The 22,372-nt window shown below is 36.7% G+C and overlaps 1 protein-coding gene across 1 annotated transcript in view; it reads left to right on the plus strand.

Annotated features, from left to right (window-relative positions):
• The first annotated feature begins 4,269 nt into the window (after positions 1-4,269).
• The window catches only part of LOC113063326 (nesprin-2-like), a 603,140-nt gene continuing 585,037 nt past the window's right edge, over positions 4,270-22,372 (plus strand). The window contains exons 1-20 of the mRNA XM_026233640.1: positions 4,270-4,406; positions 8,178-8,332; positions 10,835-10,896; positions 11,734-11,829; positions 11,922-11,999; positions 12,104-12,196; positions 13,913-14,103; positions 14,217-14,416; positions 15,198-15,298; positions 15,475-15,564; positions 15,713-15,826; positions 15,921-16,058; positions 16,782-16,946; positions 17,368-17,498; positions 18,097-18,265; positions 19,505-19,601; positions 20,170-20,363; positions 20,534-20,704; positions 21,639-21,776; positions 21,946-22,041. Of these exons, the coding sequence (XP_026089425.1) occupies positions 8,245-8,332; positions 10,835-10,896; positions 11,734-11,829; positions 11,922-11,999; positions 12,104-12,196; positions 13,913-14,103; positions 14,217-14,416; positions 15,198-15,298; positions 15,475-15,564; positions 15,713-15,826; positions 15,921-16,058; positions 16,782-16,946; positions 17,368-17,498; positions 18,097-18,265; positions 19,505-19,601; positions 20,170-20,363; positions 20,534-20,704; positions 21,639-21,776; positions 21,946-22,041 (2,412 nt within the window). The 5' untranslated portion in view covers positions 4,270-4,406; positions 8,178-8,244. The remainder of the gene's footprint in view (positions 4,407-8,177; positions 8,333-10,834; positions 10,897-11,733; positions 11,830-11,921; positions 12,000-12,103; positions 12,197-13,912; positions 14,104-14,216; positions 14,417-15,197; positions 15,299-15,474; positions 15,565-15,712; positions 15,827-15,920; positions 16,059-16,781; positions 16,947-17,367; positions 17,499-18,096; positions 18,266-19,504; positions 19,602-20,169; positions 20,364-20,533; positions 20,705-21,638; positions 21,777-21,945; positions 22,042-22,372) is intronic.

Raw genomic sequence — 22,372 nt, forward strand, 5'->3', positions numbered from 1 at the left:
TTTTCTTTTATGCTGTCAGTTTAAGTCTCTGATTGTTAGTGAATGGCAAAAAGCCAATAACCAGTTAAGAAAAATGCTGGGGGGGGGGGGGGGTTGGGTTATGATGATCATAAACTGAAACACTTTTTGTATTATTATTATTTTTTTAATAACTGTGACACTGCACTGTTCCTAGTTTTTGCTAGGGCAAATATAGTAAAATTGTGCCCTCTGGTGGGCAATAATACATTTTTTTTTATTATTTTTCAATCAGACAGATGATATATTAATGTCTTTAGAAAATTGTTACCCTTCTATTATTCTTAAATGTTTACAAAATTTCCGGAAATGATTATTAACAATTACAAACGCACACATACAGTAGATGTCATTAACTGTTCACATATATTTATTTTAATATTATTGAGTTCAATATAGTCAATACATTTTCCAATAATGTTGATAAAGATTGTTTTTGTATCATTTTTAAATATTATAAGGTTGTTTCAAATTATAACAATACCTAATTCATTTTGATTAATCTGTGTACATTTTTTATTGTTATTTAAATCACAACTGATGATGTGGTAATGTCTTTTGGAAAGTGTTCATCTATTCCCTTTTATTATTCTAAAAATGTTTAGGACCTTTCAGAAAATGATCAGTACACCACACCAGATCTTCTGCCTTGAATGTTTACAAGACTAGTCCTGCGGCAAGTAACAGTCACAGTAAAACGTTTATTCAGTGTCTAAACATGATTTCAGTGACGCCTGTCCACCTGACAGCACATATAACAAACCACTGTCACATAGACTGAGGAGCAAAAGACCAGTCCTCATCAGACAATTGATTTCAAATTAGGAAGAACCGTCATCATAATAAAACGTAAATTGTATGATCATATTATCATGATCACACCATATTTCTCGCCTGTAGTGAAATCAAACACTGGCACACTGTGGAATCTGACAGCTCCAGTTTTCCCACTTGAATACTGTGTAAAGCCCTTCGCTAAGCCGCAGGGGCAGTGTGTTTATCTGTGCCTCTGGTGAAGAGGGGATTTAATCAAGCCATAATCCACCGCAAAGCGCCTGAGAGCAATGACAGCGTGGCCACACATGGTGCTGTACCCTTCGTTGTGCATGAACAATGAATATGTGGCAGGTAATTTATGCTGCTAACTTTTGCTGTCATCGTGGCGTATTTCATCGTGGCATCTAGTTCAACATCTATGATCAGACTAATCGACTTCAGTGTGGGGACCTTTAACCATTAAGCCTCCATGCACAGAATATCATGACAGAGGCAGATACCATGCAAAGCCGATGACTGTTTTCACTAGGGGTTCTCCTGTTTGCAATGCTGCATGGGCGATTTCCAAAAGCCAAAGACTTGTACTGCTTGCAACAACCATTCTGTATTTGCTGTGTCACAAGGTGAGATGTTCAGCAAAGAATGAATAATTCGATTGCATGTGTAAAGTTACGGTAATAATCAAATTCCTCTCATCTTTTTTTGGCACAGAATGCATCCATGTTTTAGGGCTAGTCTGCAGCGTCATCCAGAGTGCAGGATTCTCCTGGAGCAGATGCTTTACGATGACTGGATTGTGTTGGGTTTTCCTAATGGCCTGCCAAATAACTAGAATACATCTAATCAGTATTCACAACATCTAGCCTTTTCATCTATGAGAAGTAGTTTTATAATGTCAGCGTCGTGGCCTTTTCATGCCTCGATTTAGGCTTTATTACTGAATGTTTGAATATTGTGAATAGTTGTTAGGTTTTATACTTTTTAGATCATCCACTTAGGCCTCATAATTGGCTATAATAGTGATCAGCAGTATTTACATTTTGTATATAGTCATATTGCATATTTTCTAAATAGTTTTATACTTTTTATATTTAAAAATGTTATACCGTTCCTCTACTTAGGCTTAGGGATGTTAAAATATTGCATATATTTTAAATATATAGTAAATAACATTTTAAATCATATTTATTCATAATAAAAATATATATTAATTGAATTGCACTGGTTATATTACTGACAGCTGTGGTGTCTTATTCATGTGACGTAATGAACCAACAGACTCCTGCAAAAAGTGATTTTACTCAGCACACACTTGTTCAGCACACACTTGTACCGCAGTTCAACTTAATCTGACAATGCATCTGTAATGGCTTGTTAAAAATAACAACATGTAAGACAGACAGAGTTCAGCTAACGCATGTTTCTGTTGATGGATATGCATTGTGGCTTCCCAATACATTACAACAACAGCAATTAACAGGGAAAACCAGAAAAGAAACGTGGACAAAGCAGTCACTCTTGGAAACTTTGTTGTGTGCGAGTGCCATATGCTCGAATATGACCAGTCATATCAGGTGAGATCTGAACAGCACACGCTGCTATCTGTTTAAACTGCACTCATTTAAGCCTTGTCAGTTTAAACATTCAGGAGCCCTCACAAAAAATCACACAAAAATATGTTAACATGCCTGTCTTTGTGAGTATCCCAGCAGACATAGTCGAACTACTGTTCTGAGCACTCGATCCATGCATAGTCTTAAAGTTTTCATGTTAATCAAATAACAAAAGACAAAGAAATCACTCACTGTTCTTGACTAAATACCTTAGCTTTTGTAACTTTAATAAGGATTAATCTTTGATTTATACAGTCAAATATGCAATGCTATTTTACATTTGATTACTTTCTTCAATTTCTGAACCTTAAAACGAATGTTAGACCTACCTAAAAAACTGAGAATCTTTGCTCTATTGAATTTATTTGTGCTGTTGTTTGTTGTTAGATTATTCTTATTTTCTTTATTTTTATTTGACAGTATAGCCCCTTTTTCCCTAAACATAGTACATTTCAAAGCGTACTGAAATGGTAACTCTAAAACCATGATACAAACCAAACTGTGAGTAATTTGAACCGTTACACCCCAGTACACACACACACACACACACACACACCTATTCAAAAATTCTACTTGCAAAGCAACCTGAAATGGTTAGTTTGGAATAATAAACGCACTCTGTTAACATCACATCACTTTAATAACTCTTACGACAGGATATTTGGTCAAAATGCCTTATTTTTATAAAAGAAAAAAAAACTGAATACTGTAATGAGTGCTACAGTAAGACTTACTTGACAGTTTTAGGCTTTATATTATCTTGAGCACTCGTGTAACAGATGAAACAAAGTTTCTTGACATTTAAGGAATGAACAACGTCCCAAAACCATCCATTACAGAGTTACTGTAACATGGCTATCCAAACGCAAAGGCTGCAGCTCAAGAACTGGTGTGGCTGCAGGGGGACTGCCAGAGAACTGGAAGTGTTCACCTGAGGTCCTGCCTCGCCCTCTGGGGTCGACATATCCTCTTACTCGAGTCTGGTGCCAGGGCTGCAGGTGCCAGTCTATCTCAGAGCACGGCCACCTTCCTACCTCTTGGAGGCAACTGAACCCAGTAAACAACTTCTCCAATTCTTTCCAGTACACTATATGGCCCGATAGATTAATGGATTATAAATGTTTCAAATTTAAAAGTAGGCTACAGTCTCACAAGTAAAAGTTGTTTCATTCGAATAAGTTTGTTCCATTTTCACATGGCAATTTTGAAATGTGAAATGAGAGAGATGCAGCCAGATGGCGCAGTTAGGACATCTACAAGGAAGTATGTCAGACAGGCTATGAGGCTATTAGTGAAACAGTGAACATATGCAAAGCGAGAGGACATACCAACTTTATAAATTGAACATTTAACTGAACAGTTAACAGGTTTTTGAAACATATAAATAGATCGACAGCGGAGGCACACCTGGGGGTTTAATAACTCGTAATATGTACTGCATTTAATCAGTGAGTCATAAAGAATGCCATATTTGACAGTTCTCAGATAATAAATAACAAATAATAAATAATAAATAAAATAGGTATGCTTCAATGTCGCGAGTGAATGGCTCTCTTGAACCGGTTCCTTATAAATGATTCATTATAACCATTTCGCACTTAAATTGTGGCATGTTGTGAATCAACAACAATAACACACAAACAAGAATGCAGTGCTACACAGGAACATTTAGCTAACATTTAAAGAACGCAACTGAACACACACAAAAAAAATGTCACACACTCTAGTGATGATTCAAACGATTCATCTTTTTGAACCAGTTCATTGAAACGAATCATTCGAGCGAACCGATTCTTTAAAACAATTCGAGCGCTCATAAAGGTGCGTTCTACTTCAAATTCAAGCGGATTGAAGGCGGAGGAAACACTTCAAACAAATAATTGCCGCGACGCCGCGTGCAGTGCTCGTTTTCACTTTCAATGTTTCCACAGGTCAGTTTGGGAAATAATTGAGAAGAATGAGCAGCAACCCTGAGACAGCCAACCGCGTTCATTCATTGTGAGTTTGTACAACTTTTTGTGGTTAATTAATGGTTTAACTGCAATTCATGCATTGTACCAGACAACATCATTCTGCCAAGCACGTCGCATGGCATTAAAATGAACCACAACATTAGACCATACATATCACAGTGTGTAGTTCATTTAAAGAATAATAATTTTATTGTATGAAAATTAGTTTCGATTATGTGGACACTATGTAAATATAGTATGGCAGCTGACTTGTATTTTGCCCGACAGTGAAAGTTAATTAATTGTATAAGGTTATACAGGTTGTCATGAGTTTCACATGCTGGAATAAAGGTGTTTTCCAGCTTTTAACTTTTACGTGCCTGTGTGCTCCTGCTCATTTATTTCACACTGAATTTATGCAACAATTTGTAACACATTTTAGTTGTGACATTACAATATTTGAACGTGTGTTAATTTATACAAGAAAAGTGACACATAATGGACGTTTAGGAGTTTGTTTCCCTAATTTCTCCTTTGCAAGTGATCAGCTCGGGTGTAAAGATCAAAGATGAACAGATTGTTCCAAACACACCAGGTTTGGACACCCACCTCATGTCTTATGTCCCATTCTTTTTGCTAGGGCATGGGTTAAACAGCACTGTCCTTGTGTTTAAGTAATATGATTCTTTCTAACTGATGATCAATGGCAGCAGCATCCCCACCCATGCCTGTATCACACAGTCTTTTCAGTATGAGGCTTTGTCTGGTCTTGCTGTTCCACTAATTCGATGTTTTGGGGCGCTGTCATTGTTATGTAATAGATCTGTTTTTGGAGGGTGCAAACGACAGGCTGTAATAAAGGATACACTTAGTTTGCCTTGAAATATGGATTTCTGTTTTTGCATGATGACCCAGATATGTGTGTGTTTAGTTGTGTGAGACTGAAGCCACCTTTGAATGAGTGTCACATCGATTGTCCTTGCAATAATAATAACACCCTCCGTCAGTGTCATCTGATACAGTTTCACTTGAAGTGGAAAAGAATATTAAAAAAATATATTTAAACCAGACTAAAAGCAATCCTGCAAATACTAAATCTAAATATTTAATTCATAATATGTAGGTTTATGTATGCCATTTGTTTTTGTTTGTTTATATATACACACTAATATATGTACACACACACACACACACACACACACACACACTGTACACATATGTGGGTCATTTCTTTATTTCTCTAGATTTTGGGAATGATGTAAACTGTTTAATTTGTTGAAATGCTGCATCACAGATTCACTTGTTCTTTGTTTAATCGTAGTGTCAGTTACCAGTTTTGCGGTTTGGATTACAGAAACAATACAAGTGTAGTCAAGTGTCAAATGGTTGTTTAAGGGAATTAAGGTAAATGGTGATTCATGTTTACGTATATGCGTAAAACATAGTGCAAGTTATAGCTGACATAGATACTTTTGCATGTCATCAATCTATCCTATTAATAACATCAGATTCCATGAAGTTTCTCTCCATTTATCTCGCCCTTTCTCTTACTCCTCTGCCAGTCAATCTGTGCACGTATGTGAAAAATAAATAAATAAATAGACTGCTGGTTATAATGTCGGCATATTCCCAGTGCTGTATTTGCCCTGTTGATGTCATTATTGGCAGCAGCAAGTTAGACTGTTGTTTCCATACCTTTTGGCTGTTTTAAATGGTGAGTTTAAATCTTACCTAGAAACAACAGGGGTGTGGGTGTGTGAGTGTGTGTGTGAGTGTGTGTGTGAGTGTGTGTGTGTGTGTGTGTGTGTGTGTGTGTGTGTGTGTCCTGAATGAGTGACTGTATTCTGGAAGAATCGGGAGGGAGTGTCCTCTAATGAACATTTAGAAATTTTCACATTTAATAACAAGGTCATGAGTGTTCAGGAGAGTCCTTGAAGGTATCACTTCCTGTTATGCTTTCAGGTAACCCGTTTAAAGTGCATATGAGCCTGCATTTGTGTTGATGTCAGCATGTAGGCTATGTGCAAGAACAGCTTTTTTGAGACCTGTTTAGTTTTTTTTTTTGAAGTTATTTCTCTTCCTTGTTTTTATTAGAGTCAATATTTTCTACTTAATCTGTAATTTTGTTTTACATTTTTTTTTTCTTCTCTCTAAAAACAACTAATAGCGTTACAAAACTGTGTTTAACAGGAAAAAATACAGGTAAGGCAGCTTTATTTTTTTAATGTGGTGTTTGCACCTCTTTATTTATGTATGTTTTTTTATTTTTTATTAAGTGACAGACTAAAATGTGTTATAGAAATATCTTTTTTTGACATTTTATTATTGTTGTTGTTTTTGAGAACAACAACATAAAAATAGATGATAAATATAAATGTCATATATATATATATATATATATATATATGTATGTATGTATGTATGTCTATGATCATTTTTATTATGGTTAAGTTAATTATTTTAATTATATAATAAGTTATATTTACTTTTTCATTTTATTATTGTTGTGAACAACTAGTAACTATAAATGCAATGTAGTTCATAAGTTCATCCGTATATAATAATTATTGTTAATACTTTTGCTTGTACATTTTTAATTATTGTTATTATGTACAAAAAGAAATCTAATTAAAATGTTATATATATAATATATAATAATAACAATAATAATACAATAATAATAATAATTATAATGTTATAAAATTCAAATATGATCACAACAAGTAATATACCATTTTATAACCCCTCCTGAATATACATTAGTCAGTGGAGCATTTTAGAAATGATAAGATCAAGTTATAAGCCCATAGGCTGCTTGTGTGTTCATATTTGATTTATCTACTTCCCTTGAATCATACTTCTGTCTTGATTCACTTAGTAACGTACTGTTCTGTATTCATTTATTAGACTTTATTGGCATTGTGTGTGGGTTTGGAATATGATTACCTTAATCTCCCCAGGACACTTCCTCCTTTGCTTTTCTTCTTGACATTTGGTTCTTTGTGCTGATGTTGTTTATCTCTTCACAAGCCATTTCTCTTCCAACCTAATTCACAGTGCCATCAGGATTATTTGTAGGGGTGCTCCGATCACGATCGGCCGATCGTTAATGCGCATCTCGTCAGTAAAGCCGGTTTTCTAATCAGCGGTTAATTCCATCAGGTGCGTGATTTCACATAGAGCAGCTGCTTCTACACAGAGCCGTTGTTAACTGAGAAGATGGGCCAATAAACGCTGAAAATTAACGTGATTTGCGCATCTTCTCTATTAACAACGGCTCTGTGTAGTAACAGCTGCTCTATGTGAAATCACGCACCTGATGGAATTAACTGCTGATTAGAAAACCGGCTTTACTGAGGAGATGCGCATAACGATCGGCCGATCGTGATCGGAGCACCTCTAATTATTTGTGTAATGAAGAGTCGACGGAGCTCTTTATGTTGTATCACAACAATGTAGTATTTGAGACCTCGCCTCAGATGTTTGGTTTTGGAATGTAATCTTTATGTTATTAAAGAAAGGGTCAACCTCTGTGCCATATGAAACTGTATTTTTGTCTTTGTCAATTTCTCATATTTGCTAACTGACGCTTGCTGTATCAGTCATGTGAAGTAGTTTCCATTGCAAAGTCTCCTGATCAACATCAAAACAAGTTCACTCTTTTTTTTACTTTATCAGAATGTCTCCAGGAGCACAAGTGAACAAATATTGTGCTTACTGATTTAGAATAAATGAGATCTAATGAAATGATTACAAGTGTGCTGTGTTTATGATAACAATAACACTACTACAGTAATTATATATTTTTTTTTTACAGTTACCCCCTTCCCCCGCCTTCATTATATCCGTGGAAATGAGTGTGTGAGAGTGTCGAAGCAGCAGTAATGGCGTCGGGGGGAGAAACCTGTGCTCCTGCGGAGGACAAGGGGGGTGTCCCGCTAGACATTGATGATGTACATCTACTCCTGCAAGGTCAGTACTCACTATAAGCTTTTTGATCATTGTGACAGATTGCCAACGCCTCCTTTTTTTAATATTGGCTCCTGTAGACAAAGTGTTTTTTAGATTTGCAGTCTGAAAAAAATAAAGACACGAATCGATGAGTCTCAAGTGGTCATGTAAAAAAAAGTCACTTTTGCAGTCAAAGCTGATTGCATAATTCCACACAGAAGAACCTGGTTTGGTCAAGCTGTTTCTTTACTCAGCGCATCACATCAGTGGAATTCAATACCACAATCAATTAGAGAATGTACAGCATTTAACTCATTTAAGCAGTATTTTAAGGAATGGCTTTTTAAGAAACCAACAATGTGAACATTAATGTTGTTTATATATCTTTATAATCAGCTTTATATTGTAATTGTGTTCCTGTAGCTCAAGTGGTAGAGCTTTGTGTTAGCAAGGTTGGGGGTTCGAATCCCAGGGAACACATGTTAGGAGACAATTGTTAGCCTGAATTCAATGTAAGTCGCTTTGGATAAAAGCGTCTGCTAAATGCATACATTTAATTTAATTCAATTTTTTAAATGCATATTATTAAATAAAAAAATTTTTTTTACTGTCAATTTGTATAATTTGTTGTTAAATTTCGGTTGAATTTGGTTGGTAAAGTTTTTTTCTATTTTGTTTCTTTTTGAGGGGGGGGGGGGGGGCAAATGACATCTGGCAAAGGGACTACCAATGAAAACTAGCCTTTGGGCTAATTTGGATACATTTACATTCACGAATGTTGATTAATGTACACTGTCCCTTTTTTTTTATGAAATAAATAAACAAATACTGCCTCTTTCCCGGTAGTCTCCTCTTTCGGAGGTTAAGGGAGGATTCCAGATGGCAAGTGGGAATCGTAAACTGTTGACTCACCAAGTTTTCAAACAAAAACATGTTCTGGGAGGGTGTGCTAGACGTTTATCGTAGAAGTAGCGTGATATGCTTTTTCTAGAACCTGCTCATCACCATTCTGAATAAACGTGCTAACTTTAACATGGCAACTTTATAGTTAAAGTGTCATTTCTGCACCATCAAACAATAAGCAAACGTAATGAATGGCAAACATCTATATGTTTGTTCCTGCCTAAAACATCTTTATCACCTCAGGAGTCATTTGTGAGAGCAATAAGCAATTATTATTATAATTTTTTTGCTGTAATGTATTACTAATTTTTCCGCATGATTATTCATTTACCAGCTTGCTTCACTTAAACTGTAACTGTTTTATAAATCCAAATCCCCTTGAAGACCTTTGAACCTTGCTGTTGGTGTCTCTTCTTTCAGTTCCTCTGACTTGTGTGTCATGTGTCTCAGCGTTCCTGTCGGTTAAAACCATCGGTGTGTGTGTGTGTGTGTCTGTGCTGGACTTAGTTCAGACCGTCTTTGCTCGCTGGCTTACGGTTGCTAGACAACGGAATGTTTGCTATGACGACAGACCAGTCTTAAAGAGAGACCGTCTGTCTGAAGTCATGTTTGAGTGACATCACATGTTTGTCTTCTGTGCAGTGATGACACTTCAGTCATCTGGAGAAATATTAGCACACGTTACTTTTAACAAGTTAGCTGTTGTAGTTTGATTACGTTTATGAATGCAAATGAAGATCTGTGTTGGAATGTATATCATATCTTTTTGATATCCTATACAGAGGCCTTCCTTAATTTATAAAGGTAGTACTTTCAAGAGCACATTCAGTAACCAGAGTAACACCAACATTTCAGTTTTTTTTTCATTTTATTTTTTGGACAATTAAATGTTTTTTTTTTTTTTGCCTAATTTAAATGTAATTTAAATATTTGCATACATGATTAAATATTTCTTAGTTTTAAATGATTTAAAATCCTGAAACTTCAAGTTTTTTTTAACTCCATTGTTTATTGAAATGAGGGAACATCATTGTACAGCAGAAAAGTGCATTTGTGGCTGTGCAAACAGGATGTCCAGTGTCTTATGGGCACTGTCAAGATAAATGACTGACTCGGCCTGTTGGATCCTGTCCCATGAAGCTAAATTAACCTCTCCTATTGAGGGAAAGGCCCAGTCTACCGTTTATAGCATGGGAAGAAGTCTAAATTAAATACAACTGTGATGGAATGGGATGCTGGTTAAACCGACTGAGTGTCTGCATTGGTGTTCAGTGAAACACTAAATGAGGGAAAATTTCACACAGAAAGAAATGAATATGGTGTCTCTCAAAACCTTGTTTGAGGTCGAGGCCGTTGGCGACTCCGAGATCGGTAAGTCAAGCCAGGTTTCCAGTGGTCATGCAATGTTATCTGCTTATAAATAGTCATATATGAAGACATGCAGTGTTTTTGATGTGCTAAAAACCAGAAAGCCCTGAAGCTGTTCTCTGGCAAGATGTGTACATACTTTTGCATGGATGTATTCTAGTTGTGTCAACATGCACATACGGTTTCCTACACATACATACACAGTTTTTTTAAGTGTGATTTTGGTCTGATGTAATGTTATTTTATTAACAGTGGAACAGGAGCAGATTCAGAAGAGGACATTCACAAACTGGATCAATGCACAGCTCTCCAAGGTAAACCCAAGAACAGCTCATACTATTACTACAGTCTAAAAGTATTAAGAGTCAAACCGAGGCTGAGGCTGTAGCTGAATTGCTGACTCACTGGTCAGCAAGTAAAGACTATTCTGCTCCGTCTGTCTTTGAGCATTGCATATGGCAAGGAGCTTGATTTATTTATAGTTCCCCGCCAGCAGCATCAAACTTCAGCAGGTTGTAACATGAGCCATTTAGCCAGTCCAACGCTACTTGGCCACATTTTAAACACAAGTGCTCTTAAATCTGCAAGTGATAACCTGTGTAAAGCTCCAGTGATCTGCAGGGCAGTCTCTGTATAGCTAGAGTGTTGCATCAGATTAACTCTTTAATGCATGAACTACTACTCAAATTATTATTATTTTTTAATAGAATGGTTTATTTAACATTTATACAATTGTTTTGACTATCATTTATGATACATCAGGCTTTTATTGCTCATATAGAAAAATACAGAGCTGATACTCTTGAAAAATGCTTAATTTTAGGCTTAAACTGACCAAAAATATGTAATTTGGTGCAAAAAAAGTATAAATTATCAATTAAATGACAGAATGTGTACAAGTTTCAGACCATTTGTTTTTCAAAATGTTAATTTAGATATTTTAACCATGCATTTAGATATGATACAGTAGGCTTTAGGGTTAATATTAATACATATATATATATATATAATTCTGCAATTCTTTTGTTTTAATCCATGCTTATTTTATTTGGCTGTTGATTGGTACTTCTGCCACAAGAGCTTGACATTAGGAATGTTCCAAGTATTGCCCTGTGAACACCTTTCAGATCAAATAATAATGTGTGTTTCAGAGGAACCATCCAGCTGTTGTCCAGGATCTGTTCTCTGATCTTGGAGATGGGACTCGACTGCTTGACCTACTGGAGGTGATGAGTGGCCAACGCATGGTGAGTGCTGAATATCACACTAAGATTCAACCAAGAAAGTATTTATTTTTCCTGAATGCTGCACACAATAGAATGTATTTGTTTCTCTGAAGAAGCGTGAGCGGGGTCATGGTGTGTTTCAGCAGAGAGGCAACATAGAGACTGCTTTGAAATTCTTGAAGAATAAATCAGTAAGAGTTTTGTGATTCTTACAAGACTGATGATAATTTCCCATCTGTTAGGACATTAAAATGTATATACAAATGACATAAAACAACTGTTCATGTTCTCTCAGATCAAGCTGGTGAACATAAACATCCCAGATATCATAGAGGGGAAACCTTCCATCATTCTGGGCCTGATATGGACCATCATTCTGCACTGTCATGTGAGTATAACAATGAAAACAACATGTCTTTACAAAAACTAGCATATCATATATACTTTCATCTTTCTTTGCCTTGAGCTGTTTTTTCTTCTTCATTGTTTATTTCAAGACCTCCAGCATTTTCGCTTAGAGTGGGCTTGTACTTTTTGAGATGTGAGAGATGTGAGACTTCCAGAAGAGAATAGTAATGCGCACAGGAAGCATATAGCATATAGTATTACATATTACAGAAGATACTTTTATGTCAGGGAACATGGGTAGAATGAGTTCAGTGGTTCTGTTTAGTCATATAAGACTTTTGGTTTAAGGGTAAAAATCTATGCCAAAATGTGTGCCATTATATAAACTACTGTTCAAAATTTGGGGTCAGTCTGACTTGGTAGTAAGTAATTACTCCAAAAAACCTTCAAAAAGTAAAAAGTATTGCTGTAAGATATATACCCCAAATATGTATGTGTGTGTATGTATGTGTGTGTGTTTGTGTGTGTGTATATATATATATATATATATATATATATATATATATATATATATATATATATATATATATATATATATATATATATATATATATATATATATATATGAACTGACATCTGTATTGAACATCCTCACTAGGGTTGTGCCGATAGTATTATTTATCAATGATAATCAGAGATATCGACTATAGCTGATGTCTCTGTCGATAGTGAAGACGATATTAGGCTCATTCTCCTATTAATGTATAAAATAATAATAATTATTATTATTATTATTTTTTTTTTTTATTAGGTGGCCTATTATAATTCGGCTATCAAACTGCCCAGCTATTTCACTTCAGCACTGAATTACATCCACACACACACGCACCGCATGTGTGCGCGCAAAAGAGGATCATAGCATGTAGTCGTGAAGTTGTAACACTTTGGCATGGATAACTCATTAAATCTATGAAATGAAAGAGATAGAAAACGAGGAGTTGGTGTCCCACACATTTAATGACTCGTACACGGCAACGCGCTCTTCTCATACATGAGAGATTAACTCTTTCATGGCATTACAAATAAAGTAAAAGACAAAATAATAGCAAGGCGGCAGAGTGAACTTATCATCCATAGTTGAGAACCACTGAGTTTAATGCCACAGTTATGTTAGAATGCATCTCTCTTGTTTCTGTGGCGGTGCGTTGGGCTCGTCATGAGGCGCGCGGTCCGGGGCGCTGTACGACTGGCTCCAATTATGTGAACTTACCTATTTTGAATCCTCTTATATTTAGCATGTTCGATTATGTCCAATATTAGAGTTCAACTGTTGGGACTTTAAATGAAATCGACTATTAATTTTCAACGCTGACTGATTTTGCAGAGCATTTAGACTGATAACTTCCGTGCGCAAGATGTGGCAGATTTGTCACAGGACGTGCGATGTGACAGTTGCATCCCACTATATATGAACTAGCTGTTTTAAATACAGTATTTTTATATTTAACATTAGTTTATCAGTATGTTTGAAAGTATTTATTTTTTGATTATTGATGATTACATAGGCTCTCTCTCATGCACATGCACGGTTTAAAACACCAAATAGTTCTGCTATGTCAAGAACAAAGAGTCTCTCTCTTGCTCCAGCCATGCACGATACTATTGTGTATCGTCGATCTCACAGGCTAATGATATGACGATTTGAAAAATGACAAAATCGCCCAACACTAATGCTCACTTCTTCTCATTACTACAGATAGAGGAGCTAGCCAACACTCTGTGTTATGGATCCCGTTCATCCTCCCTGGACTCTCTGTCCAGTCTTGATTCTGTTCCTGGATCTCCACGCAGTAGTCCTGTTCCCCGGGGAGCATCACCGCTCCGCACCCGCTTCCGTCTGTCTGCTAAGAAGGCTTTGCTCCTGTGGGTTCGGGACCAGTGCCAGAAGTGAGCTTTCATCTAGCTTATACTTTCATGTACTCGGAATGTTGGTCAAAATGCTTAGTCTGTTTAATTTCCACACCAATTGTTCCTCTAAAATGATTGCTTTCTTTCTCAAGAGTTGGTTGCCCAGCCGGTGTGAGGGACTTTAAGTCCAGCTGGAGGAGTGGTGAGGTGTTTCTGGCCATTCTCTGCTCTCTTAGACCTGATCTGGTGGACCTCTCTCAAGTCCAGACCAGCAGCCACCGGGAAAACTTGGAGAGGGCATTTCACCTCGCTGAGAAGGAGCTCGGAATTCCCAGACTGCTCGAGCCAGAGGGTAAAAGCTTTTAGAAGCATTGGCCATTAAAATGATCTATTCATAGTGTTTTTTTTTTTTAACAAAGAAATAAAAACAATTTATTTTCTAATACAGTAGTTTTCAATCAGTTAGGTTTCAGCAAACATCCAAGGTGTCCTTAAGATGACTAAACATTATTTATAATATGTAAAATAGTTGATTTTTAGAAAGGATTTAACTTATGAAAAAGTTACGTAAATGAATACATTTTAAAAAAGCATGTTTATCATAAATATACATTTTTCTACATTTTTGTAGTAAAAAATTTCTTGCCAACCTAAAATATTTTATTAGGTAGAAATTGTGAATACAAAATAGTTCTTTTCCAGTAGATTATAAACAACTGGAAAATAAATGGGGTCTAGAAATATTTTTGTGGAATATGTCGTGAAAATATTTGTCAAAAAGGTTGAGAAGAACCACTGCTGGAAAAAATAGATAAATAGTGAATACAAAAAAAATACTAAATACACAAATATTTCCCAGATAATATTTATATAATATTATTATAATAATAATATGATATAAAAAATTATAATGACAGTATAAAAGCCAATTTAAATATGTCTGTATAATATTTATATTTTATATTTTTCCTACAATATAAACAAGTCTTTATACATGAAAATATACAGGATACTTTGTATTTAATTAACAAGTTACTTTGCAAAGGGAGAATGTTTTGGGTTCATGTTTTGCATCAAAAAGTTTATAAAGGTTATTGACTGTTTATGTACATTTAAATTGTCTTTCCTCTCAGACGTTGATGTCAGTAACCCTGATGAGAAGTCTATCATAACATACATTGCTCAGTTCCTGCAGTACTCCAACGATCAGCCTGTAGCTGAAAATGATTTTGAGGTAAGACCACCTCTGAACTGAAGAACTGAATCTCCCATCTGGATCTGCGCTGTTGCAGGTCTGCCTTTCTTTGTTCATTCTTGATGTTCTTTCTCATTCTAACCCTCTTTCCTATATCATGTCCCTCCAACTTCACTTCCTCCTCCTCTCTGTTGCCCCCTCCTGGTTGGATGCAGCTTCAATCTCTACTCTTTCCCACGTGCCTTCCTCCTGCCATCCTCCCTACACACTTCAGTCCTGCTGTGCTGGGCTCCTCACTCCACCAGGTACGGACGTCCCAGAGCGCTTGTGAATTCCTCCACAGATTTCCTCTTCAAAATATCATTCCAGAATCAGCCTCCACTTGTTTCAGCATGTTTTCTGATTTGAAAATCAATCTCTAATTCAGTTGTATGTTTCCTGCCCTTCCCTTAGGCTTCACCCAGTCAGAAAGCCAGAGAGATGAAATGCTGGCTAGAGCGAGCCTGTCAGGAGTTATTGGGGGCATGGAATTCCACAGAGGGGAAGGGGTATGCAGAGAGGTATCAGGTATGCTGAATGTGAAATGGTAGCTCATCACTTCCTAATGTACAACACACACTTTATGACAAGCCCTGAATGTTTGTCTGTGTTAATATCCAAGGCATTTCAGAACTTTGTGGGGACTTATTATGACCAGCGACGTCCAGTTATTCCAGTTCTCGGTGCAATGAGACACTGCGCTAAACCAAGTGAGGAGCAGATGTCATTGAGAAAGGCCTGGGACACCATGGAGGAGAGGGTGAATTCTGCTGATTATATGATTATATGATTATATCTGCTGATATGTCACCAGATACAGATTTACACAGAAATTCTGATAGTCTTGGGAATAGACTGAAAATTCCAAACAAATCACTTCTATCGTTTTTTACAGCAAAAGTGTTTATGAAGTTATAGTTGTCATGGAAAAAAACATATACAGTATCAATACATTTTCAGAATCGTATTTTCTTTAAACATAACAAATGCAGAAACAATCTTATAGCAGTGTAACGTACAAATATTATTTGTTATAATTTAGATATATAATAATAAGCATAACAACCTAGAAATTAAAATGACATTGAAAATAAATTAAAACCCTAATTAAATTAAAAAAAAACATTACCTACAGTAGTCTAGCTTTGCAAGAAATCATTGTGTACTATGAAAAAAATGCTTATGTTGCTCAATTGTAAATCATTTTGGATAAAAGGGTCAGCTAAATGCATAAATGTAAATAAGTTCAATTCAAATAAATTATTTAAATTATATATTAAATTATTTAAAATTCTGTAACAATTAAAAATAAATATAATATATATATTTTTCATATATATTCTTAAAGAAATGTTTTTATGTATGACAATGATTGTGAATGTTTTTTTTTTAAAGCTTTTTTTTAATGATGGGATCAATGATATAAGTTATGTTCAAATAATTAAATGACAAAAATCTTTTTTGTACACTTTCTTCTCCCCAGTTGCAAGAGTTCAGAACAGAGCTTGATGTTGGTTTGCCAGCCCCTCTGAACACACTGGGCCGGTGGCTCCAGCATATGGAAGCTGTGTTGTCTGAAGACAGCGGGAGCACAGAAGATCATGCACTTGCTGCTAGAGATGCCAGACACAAGCAAGAACAGCTGAAGGTCAGTGTGAAGACCGGTATTATCATTGTAACGGAGTACAGACTTCATAATCATGGGGAAGAAGCAGGCGGGAACTGGCGAACATTCAAATTAAACTTTCATGTTAAAATAAACTCAAAACAGCACGACAGCCCCTCACGGACGACTGCCGCTCACAAACAAAACCAAACACAAAATAAAATCCAGGCCTGGTCCTGTCTAGTCCTTCACTGTCGTCGCTCCTCTTTTGTATCCTTCCGATCTCCTCTGTGGGACTCGAGACCGGTGAGTGGAGCAGCTGTCGCTCATTTCCGAATCACTCCACAGGCCTCGCTCCGTTCTCACGGCTCTCAGCCCCGCCCCACTCGTCACAATTATGCTTCACTGTGTATTTCTGAAATATCTTTATATTTTATGTTCATTCTTCTTATTGTTTCCTCAGGTCTTGGTTGAGGACTTAAGCCAGCACTTGAACATCCTTCATCACTACCGTAACTCAGATGATGATGGCTGTCTTCAAGTGCCAATCGAGAAGCTGGAGGAGATCAAGAGACGGTTGGACAACAATATCTGTTCAGTGCTTCCTGCTGAAATGACCAAAATCTGTAGTGTTTAGAACTCCAGATGTTTGATCAGCTCCAAACCAACACAATTTGCTTGGTTTAATAACGCTTTTACACTGCATGATACGGCTCGGTACGGCTCACTTTTGGGGGGGTTTCCACTATGTATAGTACCTAGTACTTGGTACTGTTTTAGTACCACCTCAGTTGAGGTTCCAAACGAGCTGTACCAATACTAAAATGTGACGTGTAAACATCACTGATTGGTCAGAGAGAATTGCCATTACCAGACACCAAACCCGCTAGACTTAAATAGTCAGCAACAGCCACTGCAGCATCATTTGTTCAAATGACAAGTGATGTTTAAACGACTTGATTTAAATGATAGTCTTAAGCAGCTTAAAAAAAAGAAATGGCTGCATCGTTGTCAGTAGACAAGGTGGCAACTATAACAAGCCAAAGTAAAGCATGCCAAGCTGAGTCGTACCTCGCAGTGGAAAGGTGCCATAAGATGTTTATTTTAGCAGCACCTTCCCTCAGTCACTCTTAATATTGTCCTATTCAAGATACCCAGGTTTGTTTCTAATGTTCCTCATTCTCTTTGATAGTTTCACCAGTGCCAGAGTATCAGCCAAGTACCACGGGCTCAAGCTACAATACAGAGAGCAGATGCACCATGTTTATGACCTGCTGGGATGTCTGAAGTCTAAGCTGAGCCTGTGGAGAGGACCTTACGGCTCCCAAGAGTCTGTGCACTTTCTGCTACAGGATTGGCATGTATGTGGCCCTAAAGAGCAGTCATTACTAATGGCTAAATAACCTGCCATGAGCTTCCTTCAGAAACCTCTACAATCACTTAAAGTAAAAAGCTGTTTGTAGACATTAAACAAACACTGCCATAGTTGCATAACTTCAGATGTTTTTTAATTAATTTAAAAATTAATATGAAATCTACAAAATGGAAGGTTTGAGTTAGAATATTTAGCAAGATTATAAGTATAAACACAACAATGCTATTAAAGCAGACTGGTGAGTAGATGATGCGATGACGTTTAATGTCCTTAATGAACTTCTGTAGTCCCATTTAAAGGGTACATAACATACAGTTTCACCTAGCCTCATGTTAATCTTGAGTACCTATAGAGTAGTACTGCATCCTTCATATATCCAAAAAGTCTTTAGTTTTATCATATTTATTTAAAAAAATACGGCTTTCTGATTCTTTCCGGAAAAAGCCGAGCTCCTGGAGGCATGCAGAGGGGTGGAGCTAAAATACTGATGTTTCGTGTTGTTTCCATTAACATATATTCACTTATGTGCTGATTTCCAACAAAAGACAGAAATCTGATGCAATTGTACTTCCATGAATGGGGTCTTTTATCACAGGGACCATGTTTTAATAGCAAACGATGTGCAAATCCAGCGTCGACTTGGGCCTTGTTTATAAAACATTAGTCACTCAAATGACCAGAACACACAAAGAATACACTCCTGCCCCGGAAAAACAAACTGCATCCACTGTTCATGTAACACTGGGTTCTTTGGGAAGCTGAACACGGTAAACTTTCCCTCACATCCAAAAACACAATTATTTGGAGGCATTCTCGAACAAAACCTATGCAGCACTGCCGTCAATTTTGAAGCGCGTTGATGATCGGGGTCTCGCTCTCCTCTGGTCAATGTGTGTGCGCGGGCGCGCTTTTCTAGGAGAAATGCTCATATAAGGACTTCCGCTCTCATCTATGTCATTCTATCCATGATCGAAAAAGTAGTCGAAACTTGTACCAACCCGGAAGTAAGATTTTCAGCACAGAAATTCTCAGACTTCTATTTTTTTAAACGTTGGCCATGTTTAGCATGAGAATCCATCTCTTTAACACTGTGAACAACTCTGAATACACCAAACACCATTGTACCCCCCCCCCCCCCTCCAACCACTTTTTAGTGACAACATTTTTCAAGACACATAAAAGCTTAAAAAAAATCAATTGTAAACATTGATTATATGCCTCTTAGGACACTGTTGACAAGCAAGGCCTAGTGTGGATGTTGAAGGAAGCACTTCATAAGATGAAGGACACAGCAGTCAGTTACACAAACAAAGCAGCTCTGGGTAAGTTTATACTGTTTACTACTCTGTTATATATGTTTTTTATAAAAGCTAGTGCTTCTTCCTATGGAGCCCCGCACATGACACGGAGGAAAAAATATTAGACTAAATCGTGTGCACGATTTACAAATTAATTCCCTCAATGTCCTAAAACGTGCACTCGATTACTATAGCATTCCCTCGATTTACTATTGCGTTCACCCGATTTGCTAAATTGTGCGCACAATTTACTATTTCATTCCCTCGATTTGCTAAATTGTGCGCACAATTTACTATTTCGTTCCCTCGATTTGCTAAATTGTGCGCACAATTTACTATTTCGTTCCCTCGATTTGTTAAATCGTGTGCATGATTTAGCAAATCGAACGAACGCAAAAGTAAATCAAGGGAACGCAATAGTTAATCGAGGGAACGCAATAGTAAGTAGTGTGCACGTTTTAGTAAATTGAGGGAACGAATTAGTAAATTGAGGACACAATTTATTTATTTTTTCTTGCATGTCATGTGCGGGGCTCCATATATTCCTGTACCTTATGCCTTATTTATCCTCTATCCTCTGATTCTTTTCCAGCTGAGGATGTGCCTGTGGTAAACAGGCAGGTAAAGGAGGCCGATAGTGAGACGGGAGTCTGTACAGAAGCTGCAGAAGCAGTAAGATCCACCATGGAGCGTGTTCTGGCTGCATGGGTGTCCTACATAGACTGCCTGTATCTATTACAGGTCTGGCTGTGGCAGGAGGGACAATCAGAGGAACAGGGGCAGGAGGTACTGTAAAGCATTTGTCATTAAAAACAGGATTCAAAGTATACAGTGGCCAAAAAAAAGTTGGACTTAAAATGTATTAATGCCACTTCTCTTAAGTTAGGGCATAATGTTTGAATGTGGTTGTTTTTTATCAGAGGTTCATTTGTCTTGTTATCTCTTTCATAATGCAGCACAAGCATTTTTCATCTTGCTTGAATGAGTGGAGATCACGTCAAGCCCAGCTGAATGAGGCGGGAAACATCCTCATTGATATGAGTGATGCTTCCACCAGCCACTCTCTGACTGAAGAGCTCCGCAAACTGAACATACAGTGGGCTGACTTTATAAAAAGGACCAAGTTTGTGAGTTTTGTTAAGACAGAACACTCTAGTTTTCAGCAGGGTCCAAAATGAACACTTGCCTAATGCCAAAATGCAAGTAAAAGTTGTCTTTGTTGAAGAAATAAAGCAATTTCTAGTAACATTAAAAGAAACGTGACCTTATTACTTTAAGTCTGTTTGGATGACAGTCTGAGTGATTTAAAACAAAGAGACAAAAGCTTAAGCAGTATCTCTTTCAATATGAATTTTGACATATTTTCAATAGAAATTATTCCATTTCAGTATCTAAGGTGCCTGTTCTAAAACTGACACGTCACATGTAATATTTTTCATGTTAAACCACCAATTTCAGTATATTATTTGACTGTGAGAACCAAATATTATTGTATTGGCAACAGAAAATATGATGCAGGCTCACAAAATATTAAAGGAAAAGGCTAATTACTGTACATCCTATTGTCAAAGACCGAAATGATGCAAAATAAAGTTTCATAGCTGGGAAGAAATATTTATTGCCGGTGAATTAACTCAGTTCATTCACAAGCAGGTGTGGCAAAGAGTTTATTTTGAATCCTGATTATGTTTCAATTTCAACTTGTTCTACTGGATTGAATAAGGAGTTTTGGCTTTAAACTGCTAAGACCCAGCCTTTTCTGATTCTCTCTGTAAGTTGCAAAACTTGTTGGTGAATCGTTGCTACTATTTTCATTTTCTTTGAGTAGTACACTGACAAGCTGTTACTTTGGCCCATTGTGTTTCAAAACCACAGGAGCATTCTGTTTCATCATTTGTTCTTGCTGTTCATCAAAGAATGTGCTTTTGCTCTCGTTCTTTGTCTTTTAACATACTACACCCTTGAAAAGATTGTTATTGTTGATTAAAAAAAGAAAAAAAAAAGATGTTCTTGTTTAGCAATCAAAGAGCTTATGCTATTGGAAAAATGGCATGTTTTCAGGCAGTGGCCCCTCAGCCCATCGCTGCGGTCCCGGGGGTCCAAGCTGCTCAATCCCTGATGCAGGAAGCCGGCTGGGTGCTTAGAGAGACTGTGGAGGTGTCATCTGGACCTCTGCGTATTTACAGAAAGAAACTCCAGGTATTCAGATCATTCTAGCTGTGCTTCCTACTGTTCATATTTTTATACTAGATATTTCTTCATTTATTTGTCTTTTTTAATTCATTTTTTACTTTGTCTTGACAGTTTCTCACAGCCATTTTTCCACTCTATTGTCAACGTTATTTATGCTTGTCTTTTTTTCACTCAGGGCATAATTAAGAAGATGTCAGCATTCAGTCTGAAATCTTTATCTCCAGACTGCAAAGAAGAAACTCTACAGAAACTCAGAAAAACTCTTCCAGAGGTCAGGCAATATTCCTTTTATGTTATAGATGTATGTATTTTAGATTTACACTAAGAGACCTGGCACCTCAAATTTGTATTTATTATTTTTATTTTTTATTTTTTTACTCATCCTCAGTTGTCCTGTGGAACACAGAAATGCAATTTTAAATAATCTTCATGAGTCATCAGGTCTGTGAGTGACTCAATCACTCTTTTGAGTCAGTCCTTTCCCAATGACCTGGTTCATTAAACTGATTTGTTCATTTTTGTATATATACATTTATTTGAAATGGGGCTGTCATGAAATCATATTTTAACTGAACAATTATTGTGGCTAAAATAATTCACAG

Source organism: Carassius auratus, chromosome 45, assembly GCF_003368295.1.
Source record: "Carassius auratus strain Wakin chromosome 45, ASM336829v1, whole genome shotgun sequence".
Classification (NCBI taxonomy): domain Eukaryota; kingdom Metazoa; phylum Chordata; class Actinopteri; order Cypriniformes; family Cyprinidae; genus Carassius; species Carassius auratus.